This window comes from Agelaius tricolor, unplaced genomic scaffold, assembly GCF_023055355.1.
Source record: "Agelaius tricolor isolate 1412-34295 unplaced genomic scaffold, bAgeTri1.0.p SCAF_10, whole genome shotgun sequence".
Classification (NCBI taxonomy): domain Eukaryota; kingdom Metazoa; phylum Chordata; class Aves; order Passeriformes; family Icteridae; genus Agelaius; species Agelaius tricolor.
Window position 1 is genome coordinate 26,449,561 of NW_027269270.1, and position 16,045 is coordinate 26,465,605.

A 16,045-nucleotide genomic window follows, 5' to 3' on the forward strand; every position below is an offset into this window, starting at 1 on the left:
CCAGAGAAGGGATACAGTGAGGGACGGGAGCAACTCCCAGCAGCAGACAAGGACATGACAGTCCTGGATGTGTTTCTGAATGGCAGAAGTTTTCTACAAGGCAGCTGTCAGCCTTCCTGCAGGGAACCTCTGCCCATGACTGTCTCCTAGAGACTCCTCAGTATTGCAGGATCTGGAGTTCCTCTGGTAGCAATTCATTAATTGGGTGGCTGGCAGCTAAGTGCAGGTTGCAGTTTTAGTTCAGAGACCTCTGCCACTGTAAGCTCAGCTACAGGAACGCTTCTGGCAGGGAACTGGCAGCCCATTATGGGCAATTAGTAGCTGCCAGAATTCCTAAACACCAGGATGTTTAGGAGCACCTGCTAGTGACTTTCAGCACAAGACATCTGTCTCCCCTCCAGCTCCTTTGTGTCTGTGTTCTGTGTCCCTGCAGCTTGCTGGGTTTAATTCCATAGTCATGTGAGGCAGCTGATCTCCCAGCTCGAGCTGTGACCCTCCAATCCCCACAAAACAGCAGCTGAACCCTTGCACAGACATGGGCAGCAATGTCCTCTGTTCCTGGCTGCACACCCAGTAGTTAGCCTGGTTTGAGGAAGCTTCTTATTCCATCAGGCTTGATTGCTGCATTTCTGTGAGGAGTAGGACAATAGTCTTATTGAGTGTCATTGTTCAGTATAGGTCTAATACAGAGTTTCCAAGATATCCAGCTATTCAGACTCAGTCAGAAATCCTGTTCCTGTCAGTTTAAATACAGCTGTGTAGTCAATACCTGCTGGTGACCAGGGCACTTTGCAAATAGCTCCCTGCCCTTGCTCCCTGTTATCAGAGCAGGAAACGAGTGAACTTGAATTTTTGCCTACGTGCAACTTAGAAACCTTAAATTTGGGAGTACCTCTAAGGTGCTGCATCAGATAGGCTTCAGAGAATCTTTGTAGAGATGGTCAAGGCTGATTTTCCTGCTTGGTGGGAAGAGAGGAGCTGAATTTAAAGTAAGCAGTGGAGGTGCAGACCCTGAATCATAGTAGAGGTGTGAATTGGCAGGTTTTGTCTGTACACCAGAAACCTGATTTTTAATAAACACACACCTGCCTGCATGTCCTGCAGTGTTATATACTAGAAGTACCTGCTGCTTCATTTTTAGAGCAGAACTTGGCAGGGTGATCCTTGCAGTAACCTTGTAGTGGGAGAGGTTCTCCCGTTCCCTCCGCAGCTCTCTGTGCCTGTTGGGAGCAGTGCAAACAGGGGTGGTGCCAGCTGCAAGGTCCCCTCCTGGCCTTCCTCTCTGGGCAGAGGGGACAGTGGAGCCTGTCCCAAGGGCACAGTGAGTCAGGCAGCCCGAGGGGCTGTGCAGCACACGCCTGCTCAGGCCATGTTCTCTGGGAGCAGCTCTTGCCTCACACGTGTTTGCTGCCCAGGCACAACTTGGCACGGTGCTCCAGAGAGCACAAGGGTCTGGTGTGGCTGCTGCCAGCCCTGCCTGCTGCCAAGGGGGCTGGATTTCACTCTCAGACCAACAAGAAGCTGTTTGACTTTTTTCTGCCACATGGCCAAAGTATTGCCTCTGCTTTGTCTGAGCAAGGAACACGTTGCAAGCACAGCAGGAGCAGGATTTATTTTCTCAGTAGCCTCTCATAACTAAGTCTCTCCTTGCAATGCCAGTATGGTTGGATTTTTCCTCCCAGGCTTTATCTTAGCACTGTTAGCCCCCAGCCCTATCACTTCAAGTGGGTCAGTCTGGTGTTTGATGTGGACAGAGCAATATCAGACATGAAAGCACTCCTCTGTCTTGTTAGCCTTGTTACTGCCATACCAAACTTGAGGACAGATGGAGTTTATTTGTCATATGCCAAATCTATGTATTGGCATAATTGAGAGACAAAGTCTGCAGCAAGCTGTAACTTTTTTTAATTATCCTCAAAAGAACATTAGGTGATTAGTCAGTTTGAGTTACAAAGGAGGGGCTTTTTTTAGCTTGCTGTTGTTTGCGTGCATCAAGGCCTTCATCAGACAACTCCCCTACCTGGGGTTATTAGCTCTGAAATCAGAGGTAAAACATTTGACACCCACACATTGATTATCTGCTCCAAAAGATTAAGCTCTTAGCTATGGCAGGAGAGGGGATTTCTTTTCCAAGTGTTTGAAACTTCCAAATTGATACTTAATTGATGAATCTTGGGTGAAGCTAGAAGGACTGGGACAAGGAATCCACTCCTGCTTGCTGGAAAATGGGTCAGGACACGCATCCATCATTCTAGGGGAGCTGTGTAGGGGATGGGGAGAGGAGATCAGGGAGGGGTAGTTTAAGGTACAGGCAGCTGTTTGTGCTGCTGCTCTTGCACCATCCTGGGATGTAGGGGGAAGAGGGATAGCAGGAAAGAATGGTTAAGAGATTTGAAACTACTCTGAGCTGACATGTGATGTTTTTGTCTGTTACATTCCACTGAGCTCTGAGTGAAGGGTGAGTTGTGTTATGTGATCTGGATGATGATGGGGTTTTATGGTGAGGTTGTATGTGGTAAAGGAGCAAATGGTAACATCAAGGAATATGGTCAAATACTTGCGTGTTCTGTTTTATTTAGGTTTGTCCTAAATGAGCTGGTGCAGACTGAAAAAGACTACGTCAAAGACTTAGGAATTGTTGTGGAGGTGAGCTGAAGCAAACCCTGCTATGCAAAATGTTTTCCCACTAAAAAGCACCATGCTGACAAGTGACAACAAAAAATACAGCAGGAGAAACAAACTGCTTTATTTTGCAGTCTGCTTCCATGGTCCCCTTCTCATGTTGACAGAAACAAGAAGAAATGCCTTTGGAAACTATTTTTGTTTCCATCTAGCAAATGTTGTATTTTAGGTTCAATTCCAGTGTGCAGAGGTTTTTCTTGGCTACCCTACTTGTGACAAACTCTTTTTGCTGTAATGCAGCTTTGGAGGCATTGGTGGAAAATTAACTTATGACCCTACCACTTATTCAATGTTTTTCTTCCCATCATACTGGGTAATGGTAACACATACTTTCCTTGAATTTGCACCTGGACTTATGTCCTGTGTCTGAGTACCTTTCCAGAAGCTGGGCCTGGAACTGTGTTGAGGTGCATGTGTGTCCTGTAGATTATTGTTTTGCAAAAAAGCCTGAGATAAAAGAGAGTTTGAGGGATTTTTGCATTAAAAACAAGTCTTCTTTTTTAAGCTTCAACTTGCAAAGATTTGGCTGATCCCTAGGGATCACCTGTCACATCTAACTCAGTGCAGGGTTCAGGTTTTTTCCCAGCAAGAACTCAGAACTGGAGACATGTGACTCACTAGTGGCATTCACTGGTCCAGAGAGAATTATCAGTCTATCTAACAGTGATTTTCAATAGCTTCCAAACTTGAAAACATTTGTGTTATGTATGCACCACTGGCAAACCTGACAGGGCTGTCATGCTCCAAAGACTTACAAAATAAACTCTCAGGAGGTGTGAGGAATCCTGTTCTTGTGACTCTAAACTTACTGCTTGGCTCCCACAAGATGCTCAGGGTGATGAACAGAAGAACTTCATACAGTCCATAGACTGTATAGACTCTATATAGAGTCTGATTTCCTCCTCTTACCAGAGAAGCCAAGAGCTTGACAAACTACTTTGTTTAACTTTTATCTTACAATTGCACTTGTCACTTCAATTAAATCTAATAATGTTTTCTGTAAGTGTCGCAGATACTCTAAACAGATCATTTAAAGTTTTCTTTTAAGCAAACTGTGTAATTTAAAGTATCTACTTAGGTTTCTGGTTTGAAATTGTATGAAAGATATTTTCAGCATTTTCAATGTAAAAAAATTCTGGCATTAAACTTTTGCTTCTTTAAAAAAGAAAAAGGGTGTAATTGTGCTCCCCCTTCAAATGAGTCCTTTGCTGAATCAGTGATCCTTAATCCTAAAGGGCTTCATGAAGAGGATGGAAGAAAAAGGAGTTTCTGAAGATATGAAAGGGAAAGACAAGATTGTATTTGGCAATATTCATCAGATCTATGACTGGCACAAAGAGTAAGTTTTTCATTTAGTTCCTCTTTAAGATGTGTCTCAGCAGCATCTTCACCTGCAGCTGATGGGATCACAAAGGCTAACAATACCAGTGGTATGTGGCTAGAAGGGTGATAAAATGCAAATTGCTTCTAGGTCCTTCTCACCAGAAAGCCCTAGCATGCTTTGGCCAAGCTGATGCTTTTAGCTCTGAGTTGGGAACTACATTCCTTAGAAGTAGATTTTGAAAAGCTGCTGGAAACACAAGCCCTGGGCCATTTCCCATGCAGCTTTGTGAACAATGTCTTGCTTATGGACAGTATGGTCATCATTTCAATTCTGCCACTCAGAAATTCTCTGCAGCTCCAACTAACTAAACTTTGAGCATGAATGTACAGACTTAAACAATGGGCATTGGGCTGGATCTTCCTTCAGCTCTGGACATTTCCCTCACTCTGGAAGCACAGTATCCTTCCTGTCATGTGTCCCATAGGTGCTCATCCCATGGTCTGTGCCTGTCCTTATGTTCTGACAGGTGACCTTGTGATCACAAACTAAAAAATGTCAGAGAAAGCTTCACTTTAAGTTGGTGCCAGAAAATGGAATGTGTTTACCAGTGCCATTCCTTGATTAAGTGTGAGGATAGGAGTTTTCTGTAACACAAATGGAAAGATTCCCTATTTTTAGCTCTGTATATCTGGGTCAAGAAGTCTATTTAAATGCAGATGAATGTAGCATTTATAGAGAATTGGGTTATGGAAGCAGCTGTATCTAATGGTAGCAATGGAGATTTTTAATTGGGACATCTGTCCAATTTGCATCCTTTTTTGAAGTTCTGAGATTTCTTGGGATCAGAAAGTGTGTCCTCTCACAAAATCTGGCTACTGTTGCAAATCTGTGGAGGCATTTGAGACTGAAATCCTGAAATGAAAAAGAGGAAGATTGTGGACAGGATGATTGTCTGGATTTGCCTACCAGATAGAAAAATCTAGCAGTGTTTCTGAAGTTTTTAGCTCACTTAGAGGCATCCCAGAATATTCTTGATAAGGGCATTTGAGCTAGAATGAATGACCTCCCTGAAGCTGCAAGTCAAGATGGAGATGGTGTTTATGAATTACTGTGACTATTATGAATTAGATATTGTGATTTATTATGAAATTAAAACCAGTGGGAAATAGAACATACCATAACTCCACCAGAAAATCGTGTTGATTCATTTATTCAGGTGGAAACATAGAGCAATCTCTTTCATGTTGACCAGTGCTCCAAATCTGCTCATGGAACTGAGAATTCCTGGTAAAACTGGAGTTTTCATAAGCTGAGTTTTCACAAGCATTGTGGTATATGGAAGGGTTTTACTTTGGGACTTCACAGTGAAAAAAGCAGCTCTTGCAATTAGATAGTGATCAGCACTTTCTGAAAATTGAAACCACTGTCATAGTAAAGAAGAGAAGACAGTTTGCAAAACAAGACCTCCACATTTCACAGCTCTCATCTAATGATTTAGATTCCCTAGCATGCTTTGGCCAAGTTGATGCTTTTAGCTCTGAGTTGAGATCTCATCTAATGAAATCCCACCATTAAGGGCTGAAGCCAAGCTTACCTTTTAATTATTGAATCCTGGAGTTAAAATGTCACTGTTACATCTGAAGGATGACTAGTTTGCTGCTGGGATGACCTGAAGAAGTGTTCTGAAGTGTTCATATCCTTTCTTTTAGCTTTTTCCTGGGTGAACTGGAAAAATGTCTTCAAGAACCTGAGCGTTTAGCACAGCTTTTTATTAAGCATGTAAGTTTTGTTTTGTTTCGTATACCAACTACAATTGCCTTTAGGGTGTGATGGCTCCTTTTCAAAAACATCTGTTTGTGTTGACTCCATACTTTTATGTGTCTAAACTGAATTTAAACATAAAGTTTCCCTATAGTTACACATTTCCAGTGGGCAGCTGGATTGCACAAAGGCATTAATCATTGTCTTCTTGCAGACAACTTACTTTGGGGGGCAAAATTGATGTGGTCAAGGACATCTGCCAAAATACAATTATGGCAGGTACTTGCCAACTGCTACAATTTACATGTTCATGTGATGTTAGCCAAAGCTTAACTCTAGAGGAAATTTCAGACCTGTCAGTCTGGGTATAACATCTCTCACTGGCCACAACCCAGAAAGCTCCCCTTGCCTAAGTGCAAATGTGAACAGAACCAGTTACCGATTTTATTTCCTGCTTTAGCAAACTAAATCTTTGATTAAACTAAAAATAAGGAAGACCAAGTGGAATATCATAGCAACTTTCTGCCACCTTTTAATAGCAGAAGGGTAGCCATTATCTCACTGGGTGCTGTGCCTCTTGCCTTCACAGGAGCGGCGATTGCACATGTATGTGGTGTATTGCCAAAACAAGCCCCGCTCTGAGTATATAGTAGCTGAGTATGAAGCCTACTTTGAGGTAAGCACAGCTCAGTGTACATTATCACTGCTTACAGCTCTGAGTCCAGGTCAAGGAGACTGTTCTGTAACCTGTGGGCTTTGCCTAAAACAAACTCCTGAAGATTTTGATACTGCACGTGGTGCTGAGGTCTCTGCCGTTCGGAGAAAGTGTAATTATTTAACTGCTTTCAAATTCTCATATTGTGAATTTCTAATAAATATTTAATTCAGTACTAACTGTGTGTGGCCCTCAGAGTACCACGAATGCACTAATTTCTGTTCCAAGTAAAACAAGACTTTTAAATCAGTAGTGTACAAACAACAGGGGAGCTAAAAGCTGTTGGAGCTGGATGGTGCCTCTCATAAATCCCCAGTAACTCTGTCTGTTTCAAGAAGCCTTTGGGACTAGACACATTTCGATAGCAATGTGAAAGCAGCTTGTTTAACAAGGGAAGGATGTTCTGCAGGACTCACTGGTGAGCTAATCCCCACTGCAGTGGGGAGAGTGACCCTCAGCCCTCGCTGGGCTGCTGGCTCAGCTCAGAGCAGGAGGGATCCAGAGCTTCCCAACGCCTCCCAGCTCGGGCACAGCTTCTAGCCAGGCCTTGCCTAAATAGGGTATGCCACATCTTTAAATCCTCAGAAATTCCCTCTTGCAAACAAAAGATTAAGAACTGACCAACTTGCAGTGGAAATAAGTCTCTGCTGAGACGTTTTATCGTGTTGTCTGTCTCACTCTGTGATTGTTTGCAATTGTTTTTAATCCTCTTTTTTTTAGGAGGTTCAGCAGGAAATAAACCAACGGCTGACCATCAGTGACTTTTTGATTAAACCCATTCAAAGAATAACTAAATACCAGCTTCTTCTCAAGGTGAGTGAAAAAATACAGTTTGGATTTAACTCTAGTCTGCATGTTGCATTAGATGCTGTTATTTTAAATCAGCCTTAGACTTAACTGAGGAATAAATACATCAAATTAGGAGAAAAGAGGTCTGCTCTCTGGGCATGCAGTGACAGAGGCCTGTGGAAAGTGTCCAGAGAGCAGGAGGCCACATCTGTGTGAGTGGTTTGTAATTTAGGATAGTAAACAGATTTTTTTTTAACTTTCTTTTGAAATTTTTTTTATAGAAGACTACACTTCAAATAGGACTTTTCTTCCTCTGAAGTTTCAGAGCAAACTTTCAAATTTTTTTTAATTGGAACAAAGATACACAAGTGTACTGCTAAAGTCTGTCTTAGGTGCTGAATGGCATGCTTCTAGTAAATGCTATAGCCTCCGTTTCTGAATATCTGCCTTCAAATTAGCTGAAGAAACTTATTTTCAAAATAATCTGTCATCTTAAAATTCTGGGAGCTTGCCACAATTTTTTCCCCAAGGAGCCTGACCACTCTGGTTTATGGTGACTTATCTATAATGACAATTACTCAGCACTTTTGAAAATTCATCCCGAGGGGTCTGAAGCCAATATCTAAAATCAGGCATGTCTGAACCCACCCTGTTATCACCAGCAGCACCAGGGCTCTGAGCTTTCTCCTCTTTTTTGAAACTAGACCCCAGCAGGCTGCCATCAGCCCAGGTTTGGGAATTGAGCACTAGCAAAGGCACAGCAGTGTGTTCCCCAAAATGCCAAAATGAAAAGAAAAATCTTCATGTGTGTGTTTGTGTGGTCTTGTGGCTTAAGACAGGGACCAAATAAGCAATCCCAAGGTCTAACCCCAGCTTTGCCTTTTTTTCTGTGATCTTCTCCACAACCATCCACACCCCTTTTCCATATTTCTAAAGTGGTTATGACATTCAGCAATCTCTGAAGATGAATTTATGAATATTAGCTATTAGTTTCTTCTCAGAAAATCACATGCTGAATATGCTTTTTCCTTTTCAAACTGGTGCCTTTTGTTCTCTCTTTCCTGAAGTGCCTTAATGCAAACCTTTCTGCTTTCTCCAGGACTTCCTGAGGTACAGTGAAAAAGCTGGTCTGGAGTGCTCCGAGATAGAGGTACTTTTTCATGGCCTGGACAATAGGGCTAATGGGACTCTGTGTGGAGAAATGAAAACCCCAGTATTCCTTTGACAGTAGCTGAAGATCCTGCTGGTATTCTAAATGTGGTATTTCTCTTAGATAAATCAGAACTAAAAGATGACGGTGCAGTCCTGCATTTCAGTCCTGCACCATCCTCTTTTAGACATCTATTCATCAGGGCCTTGCCATGAGCACAGCAATCGTGCTATTGAACTTCATTATTTGACACTGTGCTTTCAGGAGCCCTCTGGTTCTCTTGTAATAATGCAACATCCCTTTTCCTCAACAGAAAGCAGTGGAATTAATGTGCCTTGTACCAAAACGTTGCAATGACATGATGAACCTGGGTCGCCTCCAAGGCTTTGAGGTATGCATTTGCATTCTTCTTACAATAATTACTAGGCAAGGAAAATTACTTTCTCTTTATATGATTGTCTCTACAATCTACCCAAGCAACTTATCTAAGGCTTGTTCTTTTGCAATGCTGAGCTCTATGCTTTGGTGAGGTTTCAATGCTCTCACTCTAAACTTGTGACAATTCATATTGTTTCTTCAAAATGTGAGGTCTGTAAAAGCTTCTGCAAGCTTTAATGACACTTATTATACCTATTACCAGAGCAAAATAAGTGATGAACCAACCTGCCCTGCCTATTAGTAAGGTCACCTGGCATTATTAACATGTTAACAGCTCCCGCCGAGCTCCTGACGAATTCAACAACATCCAAGAGGAGACTTGGGAGTTACAACCCTCAGGGTACAGCTTGTGGCTTGTAAATAAGCCAGTGTAGGCTTTGGGGAGAAGTCTTATCTCCAAAATGAATTAAGATTTGTCTTAGTGTCTTATGCACTGCAAACAGGTAGGTACTGGCCTTTGCACATCCAGAGGTGCTGTGTCAGTGACTGCTGGCTTAGGGCATGACGGAGAGCTCTTGGCTGGAGCACTACAGCAGCATAATGGGAACAGGATTTGGAATTAAGTGTACAAAACTGTCTGCTTGAGACCTCTTGCTGTTGGTTTTATATACTCAGTGGCAGTGAGAGCAAGGAAAACCTCTGTTGTTTGTCTTCAGCTGAGGTCAGGATCGCTGCTTTAGTAACTCAGAGGGGATATGATGTGTCTCACATGAATGCAGGGCTGCCTGGAAAACTTGGGCTGCATAAAATAGAGCATATCACCTTGTGGGATCACAGTGGGTCAGGGTTTGTAATGTTGCTGCCTTGTCTGCTTCCCAGGGCAAACTGACAGCTCAAGGCAAGCTGCTACAGCAGGACACCTTCTACGTGACGGAGCAGGATTCCGGGGTGCAGTCGCGGCCCAAGGAGCGCAGGGTGTTTCTCTTTGAGCAGATAGTTATCTTCAGTGAACTCCTTCGAAAAGGGTCTCTAACGCCAGGCTACATGTTCAAGAAGAGCATAAAGGTAAGAAATGCAGAAGGAGAAGCATGGTCTGTTTGATGGCCATGTAAGGTTCATCCTGTCATAGGGGACAGCAATATGCAGAAAACATTTGCATTTACCTTTCAGTGGATCAGAAGCTGCTTAAGACCATCTCTAAGTAGACCACTGGCTGTCTAAATTTATTGGGTAATTTTTACAAGGAACACAGCCAGAGCAGATCCTCTATCATTCATAGCTCTGAATTAGCAAATATTGCTACAAAACCTGCAGTAGTCAAAGGACGTTTACAATAGTTGCTTTTATGCATGATTATAAAAGGTAAATGAAGGTACAGTATCCAAACAGTTATTTTAGGTCAAACTATAAGTCAGTACCAAGCCTTTAATATGCTATTTCTGGAAATATTCTCCCTAATTTGGGTGAGGGCTCTTAGTACAAATTTGGATGTTGCAAGAATATTTCAAAGACAAATAAAACCACACATAATTCTAAAAATACAGCTGTGAGGAATTACAAACCAGATAAACTATAAAGAGAGTTTTGAGAAATTCATTTTGGTTTTAAATAATCTGTCTAGATTATGGGGCTGGGGCTAAAAAAGCTGAAAGCTGAAGTAACCAGTGGAAATACTTCTTTGTTTAACAAATGCAAAGTTAACCTGTGAAATGGTCAGTGAAAGTGAATAAGTGCTGCACATCTCCTGGTAGAACAGCCTTTGCTGTGCCTGCAGAAAGAGAAAAATCACTGATTCATTTGAATTTCTGGGTCATTCAAAGCTGATTGATTTCCTTTTCAAAGATACAGGTTAAGAGACATGGGGTAATGCATTGTGTTTGCTCTAAGTCTTAAATGGTGCATTAATATGAAATAGAAGAGAACACTATCAGCTGAAATAATGCATATTAACATATATAACTAAACAAATTGATGGTAAACAGCATATTTACTGAAATGAGGTTGTCTTTTTGGCTGATGGAAACAGCAGCATTTACTGAAAAGCCTATATCCATTGCAAGTCAGTGTATTTTATAGTTTCTAACCAAATAATAAGCCATAAAGGGAAAACCCAAAGTGTACAAATAAACAATCATCTTCATTTAGATGATCAGCTTTGATTTTATCTTTTTTGCTGATTTAAATCATTATTAAAATTGGAGATGGAAATAGTATGAATCATTTTTACTTCAGTTTATTGTATATATAACAATGAGGCTTTTATCTGCAGGAAACAATTCCTGAATTGTATATTGTAGATAAAGAGAGAAAAATAAATCTCTGCTAATGTCAATAAAATTAGCTTGCCTCAAGGGTATGAGTTGCCTTTCTAGTTACACAGCCTACGAAAGAAATGCTGTTCCCACTGCCTGAGTTTAAAATTCTTGTATGATAATTTTCCAGCCCCTTTCCTTCTGCTTGGCAAACAGCTCATTCTCTTGTTGAGTGTCTCCTGCAAGTGTGGGATCCCCTGTGGCTCCATGTGTGTCTCCCCCACCTCAGCATGGAGTTTGTGTGCTGGCAGCTCTCACACCACCCCCCCAGCCCACACTTGAACTTCTCAGTGCTTTGCATTTATCTGTTTCCCAGAGGGAGGACCTGTGGCTCTGAGAGGAGCATGACCTTCCCCTGCCTCCCTGGGCCCTGAGCATCCCCACCTTGCAGTGGGGCCTCTACCTGAGCCAGCACCACAGATCCCATTTCTTTCCTCTGTCACAGCCACAGAGCAAAGAGTGCATATGACTTCAAATGCAGCTGTTCTGGTCTGTCAGAGAGATGGGACTCCCAGATATTGTTCTCCAAGGTCTGTCACACTCAAACTGTGACAGAAGCTTCAGCGTCTTGTCCTGCACTAGCAAAGAACCCTTTTTTACACAATCAGGTCCTTAGTGTTGAGAAATTTCACATCCCTTCTCAGATACTGCTCAGTTGGACACCTTCTAGGCTCTCAAAATACCAAAGTGGAAGCCTTGATGAATGCACCTCCCTGAGACACAAATAGGGGGTTAGGGGACTCTACACATCTGTTATCTGGAGTCATACCAGGATTGGTTTGGCTATCAACCAGAGGAAAATGAGCTCAGATCAGGAGCAAGAGTACTGTCCATGCTCACCTGTGTGTCCTTGTCCTTTCCATGTCCTCATGTCAGGGGAGTTCCTCTTTGTCACTGAACTTCACAGAGACCCTCAGGAGCAAAGGCAGATGCTAATTCCATCTTGCAACTTGAATGCTGGACAGTATTCTGATGTGGAGTGGATTTCCATACCCTGACAGATAATCAGAGCAATTAGAGATGGATTTCTTCTAGGGGACATTACTGCCTTAGTCTGCTTTTGTCTGTCTGCTTTTGAAGACACTCCCTCTCTTGTTTTTTTGGGAGGCTACGCCAACTTATTCTTGTTTACTACTCTAAGTATCTCAGGAAAAGCTAAAGTTATGAGTACACTTAAAACAGAAGCCTCCCAAGGGCAGGACAGCAGCCAAAATTCCCATCCATATGATTTCCAGAAAGAGTATCTGTGACTACAGTCAAGTGAAGTGATTACACACAGATGACTCTAATCTGCTAGAAATAAAATCTGTTGGAGCATCACGGGAGAATTGCTCTTTTTTTCATTATATCCCTGTGCACAGTCCATTCCATTTTTAAAATGCTATAATGACTGAGACTTATCAGACGACAAGAAATATAAACACTTATTTAAATTGGAGGAATGATAGACTTTATTAACATATTAATAGGAACATTTTTGTCTATTTATGGGTTTCAGTAAATTTAAAGGACATCACTCAGGTTCTGTGTTACTTAAAATAGAAGTTGTAATTCAAGACAAGGCGGGTGGATGTCTGGTACATCTGTCAGAGCTTTATTAAGCACCATATTTAAGATTTAGATTTATCTGGGTATATCTAGATGAGACAAATTCTTCTTATTATGATCTAACAGTTTGTTACTGCACTTAATTACTTTCAGGAACATTTCACAATAGTTTTGATTATTGTGTAATGTTAGCTCGTGCTCCCTGTAAAATGCTTACCTTGGCTTGTTTCAGATGAACTACCTTATCATTGAAGAAAATGTGGATAATGATCCCTGCAAGTTTGCTCTAATGAGCCGGGAAACATCAGAGAGAGTCATTTTGCAGGCAGCTAATCCAGAAATTAAACAAGCTTGGGTACAGGACATCAACCAGGTCCTGGACACACAGCGCGATTTCCTAAACGGTATGTACACGGTCTTTGCTCTGTTTCCCAAACTTTAATGCTAAATGGGATTTAGAATCTTCATGTCCTTGTTTCCTCTGTGAGAAAATCATTGAGCCACTTCTGCATGTGTCAGTTGGGCTCGTGTTCCTCAGGTCCCTCCGTGGGTGGTGCTTTTGTGCTGGGGTTTGCAGGGCTCTGTCACCTGTTGCTTTCCATTGTACAGTGAGATTTTAAATCTGAAGCCAGGTTGCTACTGTGTCTACACAGCATGTCTCATTTACTCAGAGCAAGGTTTATCCCCAGGAGCCTCCTGTTAGACATCCCTGTGTGCTACCAGCTGAGGATTTGAGGTGGGATGAAGGCTGCCCCACCATGCACTCTGCAGGGCTGCAGCAGCTTTCAATTAAAAAAATATAAATACCAAAGGAAAGAGCAAGGAAACAAGGGCAAGGGCATGTTTCTCCTAGGAACCATGGGAGCTGTGCATGAAAAGGGGCCTTTCCAAGGTATCAGCTTTGCTGTAAAAATTGATCTGAGGTGGTCTGAAATAATATTTCAAATTAAAGCTATGTTTCAAATCTCAAAAATGAGACACACAACCAACAAAAGTGTGTCATTTGAAAATACAGAGGAATCAAATTCAGATTACAATTTCAGCTTGTTCCTGGTCCTGAGTGGTTAAGGGTAAGAGAAGGGAACAGGTCTAGACAAAGAATAAAAAAATAGTGTCTCTTTTGTTTGTTTGGAAGCAGCAAAGTAGCTCTGGATGCCTCCAAGATTGCTTTGCACTATTCATTGCATAACAGCTAATTTTATAGAGCTTATATTAGAGTTCTATATTTAATAGCTTAATACATGTTCAATAATAAAACATATTTGCTTGAATCAAGATGTTTGGGCTTGGCACAATATGTTAGGTTTTGTGGTTTTTTAGGGGAGTGAGTTTGTTATTTGGTTTTGTGGATTTTTTTGCCGCAAAATAGAAAGAGGTTCTTTCAGTTCACATCAAAGGTCCCCTTTTCTTCAGTGTGGAGGTTTTAAAAATTTTAATTCAGCTTAATTTTACTTTTCAGAACTTAACTGGGAAGGGGTTACATGCAAAGGTTGTTTGTGACAGTTCAGAATCTATGGCTGAGCTGAGAAGGGAAATGTGTTTCACCCATGATGCCACAATTTGATACTGGGTTTTTGTGACTTGGAATAAAAATGGCCTCATACAACCATGGAAAAATGATTCCTTAAATACACTGGTGAGATGAAGAGTCCAAGTGCTTCATTTTGACCAGTTGGTATCAAAACTTGATGGGTTTATGACAGTGCAGTTTGCTTTGGAATTATTGGAATAAAAATAAGTTCCACTAACAGTTAACTGCAGACTTTTTTTTTTTTAAAGCCTTGTGAGAGCTCTGCAGGCACTAATGCAGGGTTTTTCTGTCCCTTACATATCTTTCTTGCTTGCTCTTTTTATTTTTTAAGTATTTCATCTTATTTTCAGAGGACTAACTGCCCTGTGAGCCTCTCTTTCTACTGAGACATTTTCACAGCCCCTATTCAGCCTCTTCTATGAGGCCAGCAAGCAATTTGATGGGTTAGGAACATAATCATCACTATCTCTAAAGCAAAAGTAAAAATAGATTTCTATTAAAACACAAGCTGAAGGATTTACCTTAAAACTATAAATAAGATCCAAGAAAATGATACTGTATCTAGTAGAGCCTGCTCAGTCCCAAATATTTTAAGTGGCTTTTAGAACGTAATCTTATTGAGGCTGACTAATCTTTAAATATGTTCTTTAGCTTTGCATTTCATTAAAGCAGATGTTTTCTGTCCTTAAAATCATATTAAATCCACACTGAGCCAATGCTGTGTAAACTTAATAACAAAATATTCCCCTTGAGTTCTTGCCCAAGCTGTCTCTGATTTTTCTCTCTTCACCAGGGAAGTACTAAAGAGTAGGGGCTCTGTACAAAGGAGAGGATTTGCATCTAAACTTCATTAATGTAAAAATGTTAAATTCAAGTTTTTCATTTTTTTCAATGGAAAAGTAAAAGCTGCTAAATTTGAGAAACAGGCTGTGCATGAAATGATGGGCTGTTGTGATTGTTCTTTAAGAAGCAGGCTGTAATGAAAGTCTGTCACTGCTGGACATGTTTCATAAGGAAAATTCCATCCATCTGTACCTTCTTTTAATCATGTTTTGTGGCGTAATTTGAAAGAGAAAGAGAGAACATGCAAGTAGATGGACACTGACTTTTGCCAGAGGCTTCTAAGAATACTGACAGATGTTTAACAGGAGGCTGGAAGCCAGGCATCACTGTGATAGTTCATGGTGGAATTAGCAGTCAGAAATGGACCCTCAGCTAAATACCCTTTAAAAGTACTGAGTACAATAGGTTCTTTCAAGAGAGATTGAGAAGTATCCATTCAGATCTTAGCGCTAACTACCTTGCAGCCTTATTTACTGTATACAGGAGAAAAATGTCACTGTTGAAATCATTGTCAAAGTTCTCCCCAGCCTTCCTTGCCCTCTTTGGCTGGTCTGCAGCAGGACCAAACCATTTTCAGCTGCAGCTGAGGTAAGCAAGTGAAACTGGCAGTCACTGTGGCATAAGTACAGCCTGCTTTTGTGACAAGGGTCAGGTTTTAGAGACAAGTAATCTTCCAGATTGCTACAGATCAGTGTCTGTGTCCTTTTGAAGATAATGGTGATCTGGCATCCTCCTTGATTGATTTTTTTCCAGTCATTTGTTCTTTAGTGATTTCTTGAGTTGTCCTGCCTTTCTCTGGAAGGGGAATGCTAGAGACTGTGCTGTATGGTGCTGAGCTTTTCTGTTTTTCTTTCCTTTTCATTTTGTTGGGAAAGACATTCCTTCTGTTGCGGTTCCCTGGTGGGGCTGATGCTGTGACATTATGTCCTCTGTCTGCCCCTTGCTAGACTAGTCTCTCTGCATTCCAGTAGGTTTAGTCTGATGCATGTACACAGTATTAACCGACTATAAA

At 41.4% G+C, this 16,045-nt stretch overlaps 1 protein-coding gene across 14 annotated transcripts in view; it reads left to right on the plus strand.

Annotated features, from left to right (window-relative positions):
• The window catches only part of KALRN (kalirin RhoGEF kinase), a 465,290-nt gene that overhangs the window by 416,484 nt on the left and 32,761 nt on the right, over positions 1-16,045 (plus strand). For all 14 annotated transcript variants that reach the window (XM_071435302.1, XM_071435301.1, XM_071435303.1 and 11 more), the window contains 9 exons: positions 2,580-2,646; positions 3,918-4,021; positions 5,716-5,785; positions 6,357-6,443; positions 7,203-7,295; positions 8,371-8,421; positions 8,735-8,812; positions 9,679-9,864; positions 12,892-13,063. In XM_071435302.1, coding sequence (XP_071291403.1) covers positions 2,580-2,646; positions 3,918-4,021; positions 5,716-5,785; positions 6,357-6,443; positions 7,203-7,295; positions 8,371-8,421; positions 8,735-8,812; positions 9,679-9,864; positions 12,892-13,063 — 908 coding nt within the window. The remainder of the gene's footprint in view (positions 1-2,579; positions 2,647-3,917; positions 4,022-5,715; positions 5,786-6,356; positions 6,444-7,202; positions 7,296-8,370; positions 8,422-8,734; positions 8,813-9,678; positions 9,865-12,891; positions 13,064-16,045) is intronic.